Source organism: Mesoplodon mirus (genome assembly GCF_964341445.2).
Source record: "Mesoplodon mirus genome assembly, chromosome: 4".
Classification (NCBI taxonomy): domain Eukaryota; kingdom Metazoa; phylum Chordata; class Mammalia; order Artiodactyla; family Ziphiidae; genus Mesoplodon; species Mesoplodon mirus.
The window spans coordinates 63,611,191-63,616,094 of record NC_138979.1 but is presented as its reverse complement, the minus strand read 5'-3'; the positions used below and the strand labels follow the sequence as shown (position 1 = coordinate 63,616,094).

At 56.2% G+C, this 4,904-nt stretch overlaps 1 protein-coding gene across 2 annotated transcripts; it reads right to left on the bottom strand.

Moving 5' to 3' along the window:
- On the bottom strand, positions 1-3,139 carry ISLR (immunoglobulin superfamily containing leucine rich repeat). Of its 2 annotated transcripts, none has more exons than XM_082618709.1 (2): positions 2,873-3,139; positions 1-2,042 (listed from the first exon to the last, which is right to left on the bottom strand). In XM_082618709.1, exon 2 carries the CDS (start codon positions 2,032-2,034, stop codon positions 748-750), a length of 1,287 nt encoding a protein of 428 aa, XP_082474835.1. In that variant the 5' UTR covers positions 2,035-2,042; positions 2,873-3,139; the 3' UTR covers positions 1-747. The 2 variants fall into 2 exon arrangements, with proteins under 2 accessions (XP_082474835.1, XP_082474834.1); XM_082618708.1 differs by lacking the exon at positions 2,873-3,139 and adding an exon at positions 2,240-2,382.
- Positions 3,140-4,904: the final 1,765 nt, after the last annotated feature.

Below are 4,904 nucleotides of genomic sequence, written 5' to 3'. Positions count from 1 at the left end.
TGCAGGGGAGCATCAGAAATGTTTATTTCTCTGCCGCCCCCAGGCTGCCTGGTCTCTCTGGAGGGGCAGGCTACAGATGCATACCTGGAGAGGAAGGCAGGGCAGGTGTCCAGGATGGAGGGGCACACTGAAGGGAGGAAGGGTGAGGAGATGAATGACATTCTGGGTACTCCAGGCCTGTCTGAGATGAGGGCAGAGCCTCCCAAGCCCCCAAGTCGTCAGAGAACACCTAAGGTCAGCAGGAGCTCAAGCAGGTCAGAGAGCCTCAAAGCCACGCCAGCCACTTCCGCTACATCCTACTCTACATCTCCTGTGCCCTGTCTGCTTCCACCTACCTCCCTGCCAAGCCCCAAGCCCCACCCATAGCCTTCGGCAGCTTGTCAGTCCCAGTGGCCAGAATTCCACCAGTGAGTCCCCCCGGGTTGGTTAGGGCACCGCCCTGTCAGCACGCTGCCCCGAGAAGGAAGCACGGGCATTGTGGTTAGCAGCAATGAGCACCGTAGACGGTGAGTTACGGGATCAAATTCTGTCCTAGTCACTAGCTTTGAGCAAGTCTAGAAGTTGGGGCGGTGAGTATTCCAGAAGAGATGAGAAAGGGAGGTAGGAAGATGGGAAGTCCCCGATGCAGGCTTCGAGAGTTGCCGAGCCCAGACCCCTGCAGCACTTGTAAGGGACGGCTGCAGAGTCAAAGGGCAGGAGTCAGCGAGGCCTTGGGCCTGCTCCAGCCCAGCCTGGGTGGGGGTGGGGCTAGAAGGCAGTGAGGAAGAGGAGGAGGAGGCTCTGGCCCAGCAGAAGCAGCCCTGGGGGCTGCTTCCCAGAGACCCCTCCTCCTGCTGCTGCAGCCTCGGGGCCCCCAGTACGGCTGAGGTAGATGATGACGACGTTGTCCTCAGGACCCGACGGCTGCACCTCATTGTCAACCGTGTAGCAGCCCTTACCCTCGGCCGCTTTTCCATGGAACCTGCGCCCCAGTGCATCCTCGCCACCCTCGCCTGGTGTGGCCAGTGCCACGTTCACTGAGCTCTCCGCACTGCCCAGCTCGTTGGTGGCCAGGCAACTATAGGTGCCCTCCTCCAGCTTGCCAAAGTCGGGGATGAGCAGGCTGCCATTGGCAAAGGCCTGAAAGCGTGGCCGGCTGCTGGCTGCCAGGACACCGGGCAGGGCACGTCCATCGGCACCCACGTTGGGGCTGGCAATCTCCACGGTGCCGCCGGGCGTCTGGATGTGCCAGTGAACCTGGGGGGCTGGCTGCCCATCCACGTCACAGTGGAGCGCCAGCACGAAGCCAGGACGCAGCTCGGCGCCGTCCTGGCTGGGCTGGTAAGTGAGCTGCACCGAGGGTGCCGAGCAAGGCAGCGGCAGCAGGCGGTTCAGCCGTGTGCCCTTGAGCACATGCGGTGAAGTGCAGGTGATGTTATCCTGCTCTGGGATGGACACAGCAGTGGTCAGGGCCCACGTCTTGAACCACACGATGCCGCAGGTACAGTCGAAGGGGTTATCGTTGATCTGCAGGTGGGACAGTGCGGTGAGCGGTGTGAAGGTGCCCTCTGCCAGTGTGTGCAAGCGGTTGTGATTGAGCTGCAGTGAGCGCAGGGCACGAAGGCTGCGGAAGGCGTCGCGGGGGATGAAGGTCAGCTCGTTGCTATCCATCTTGAGCAACTGGAGGGCGCTGAGGTTGTTCAGGTCACTCCAGGCAAAGTCAGAGATGAGGTTGTGGCTGAGGTCCAGGCTCTTGAGTTGGCCCAGAGGGGCCAGGGCACCAGCGGCCACCCTGCGGATCTCATTGTGCGCCAGCCACAGCGACTGCAGCAGGGGCACCTCCCTGAAGGCGCCCTCTGGTAAGCTCGGCAGCCGGTTGGCCGACAGGCTTAATGTGGTCACGTTGGCTGGGAAGCCGGGTGGCACGGCCTCCAGGTCGCGGTAGGCACAGTCGGCGATCTGGAAGCCGTACTTTTCCCCACAGTCGCAGGACTCGGGACAGGCCTGCACCAGGCCCACAAGGAACACCCAGCACAGCAGACGCAGCTCCTGCATCCTACCTCCTGCAGAGAAGGACATGCCACCAAGGTGACCCCGAGGACACGCAGAAGGCACTCGTCCCTCTCAGCACCCTGACCCAGAGCTCTTCCCCATCAGAAGGACCTGCCAGCATCATCCAGCTAAGACCCAACACCACCTAGCCCACCACCCCCATTCTACAGGAGGGGAAACTGAGGCCCAAAGAAGGTCCAGGACTTGCCCGAGGTCATGCAGTCAGGAGCGGGTGAAGACCGGACGGAAGAGGACCCCAGCTCCTTCTCTGAGCAGAGAGCTCTCCCTGCATCGGCCAGCTCCGAGCTGACTTTATGGCTCAAGATCTGTTTTCCAGCCACCTCCTCCCCCCAGCACTCGGCAGAACCTCCCTCCTGCCCTCCCACATCCTGGCCGCAGTCCCTCCCACTAGAGCCCCCCATAGGTATGCTTTGCCCCGGGCCTAGACAAGGCCCCTTGTGCAGTGCACACCACCCCCATCCGCCCCACCCACCGCTCTCCCGTTCCTACCGGCCCGTGACCACAGCAGACACCAGACCCTTTCTACAGAATCACACCCTTGGCCTATTCGGTTCAAACTACGCCAGGCAGCTGCCTAAATAAACCCCTGCCAGGACCTCTCAGCTGGCTTGGGTGAGGCCAGTGGCTCAACCCAAATACTGCTGAGATTTCCAGGGCTGCGGTTGTTAGAGGGACTGAGGCCCCCTGGACAGATCCAAGCAAGGGATTGTCCCAAGCACCCCAAACCAACAGGAAAGTGCCCAGGGGAGCCCAGCCCCTGTGCCCGGCAGGCTGCCCTCTCCTCCCACTGGCCCTTGGAGCCCTCTTCCAGCTGGCTTACCTTCAAACTACTCTTTCTTAGTCAAGCAGAGCCTCTTCTAAGATGGGACCAAAAAAGCAACAAAGGAAGAGTTAGCCCTGGACAGTCTGCAGGGCCAAGGGAAGATGAAGATGCTGGAGGAAGGGGCAGCCTGGTCCCTGCCCCACCTTCAGTCTGTACACCTGGTCCTGCCCTTTCCTTATCCGGACAGGGTGCCTGAGACCGTCTGCTGAGAGGAGGCTACAGGAAGGGAGCCCAGGCAGCCTGTATACTTCCTCCTTCCAGCAAAACAACTGCTTCTCTGTAGCAACAAGGACCCGTGTTTCATAAGTGACACCAGAAACTTGAGGGGGAAAAGATGCCAAATTTTTTGATTTTTTTTTCTCTCTCTCACTCACTTTTAGCAGCTTCAACTTCCTTAAAGACACAGCGCTAGCTGGACAAGACCCAAGAAAAGATGTGGCCAGAAGGATTTTTATGGGGGGAAGGGTGAGAAACTGAATCCCGTGGAAGGTGGGAGACTTCTAATCTCACTTTGAACAAGAAAAAAATGTGCGGGGGTGGGGGGCATTCTCCAAGCTGAGACCGTGTGAGAGATTGTGTGTACACTTGTGTGTGCATGTCTGAGTGTGGGTGTGACATCTCTATGTGCAGATGAGTTTGTATGTGTGTTTGTGTGGATGTGGGTGTGAGACATCCATGTATGGGTGAATTTGTGTGTTTGGAAATGTTTGGGTGTGTGTATTTGTGTAGGTGTGAGGCTGAGTCTTTGTGTGTCTCTGTGTTTGTGTGGGTGTATGTGAGTCTGTATATTTGGGCATGTGTGTGTGTGCATGTTTATGTGTAGAAGTGAGTGTGCATATCTGTGACTGTGTGTCTGTGTGGGTGGTGGGTGTGTTCCAGTGAAAAGCTGAGGCCAAAGTGTATAAAACACCCACGATGCTCCAAAGCCTCAGTAAGAAGCCAAAACGTTAGAGCTGTTTTTGTAAGAAAACACATCCTCCTGGCCCGCCCGTGTCAGGCCTGCCTGCTGGCTCTGAGGCTGGGCTGCCCTAAACACATGTAGTCCCGGGAGGTCCCCAGGCTCCAAGGCTCCAGCCCTGGCTCCCCACTGGGCTGGAAGGGGGTGGGCGGGAGGCAGGGGTGTGGCTGGGCTCCAAGCGGGTAAAAGAAAGCTCCGGACAGGAACCAGCTGGGCTTCAGTTTCCAGACTGGGATTCTGAGACACTCAGGCTCACAGAGATGGTTCCATCACCCAGGACTATCCACCTGGCAGCCAGATGAGGTTGAAGGACATCGCTCCTTTTGGAATAGTCTCTCTGTGGCCTCCCAAGTGCCTGAAACCCCACCTTAGGTGCTGCCTGTCTGGGGACGCAGCGTCGCTCCCTGGGCTCTGCTGTTCCAACACTAGCATCCTCCAGGGGGAGGATACTTGCGTCCAGTTCTTTTTTTTTAAAATTTTATATTTTATACAGCAGGTTCTTATTAGTTACCCATTTTACACATATTAGTGTATATATGTCAATCCCAATCTCCCAATTCATCACACCACCACCACCACCCCCCTTTCCCCCCTTGGTGTCCATACGTTTGCTCTCTACATCCGTGCCTCTACTTCTGTCCTGCAAACCGGTTCATCTGTACCATTTTTCTAGATTCCACCTATGTGCATTAATGTATGATATTTATTTTTCTCTTTTTGACTTATTTCACTCTGTATGACGGTCTCTAGCTCCATCCATGTCTCTACAAATGACCCAGTTTTGTTCCTTCTTATGGCTGAGTAATATTCCATAGTATATATGTACCACATCTTCTTTATCCATTCATCTGTCGATGGACATTTAGGTTACTTCCATGACCTGGCTATTGTAAACAGTGCTGCCATGAACACTGGGGTGCATGTGCCTTTTTGAATTATGGTTTTCTCTGGGTATATGCCCAGTAGTGGGATTGCTGGGTCATATGGTAATTCTAGTTGTAGTTTTTTAAGGAACCTCCATACTGTTCTCCATAGTGGCTGTATCAATTTACATTCCCACCAACAGTGCAA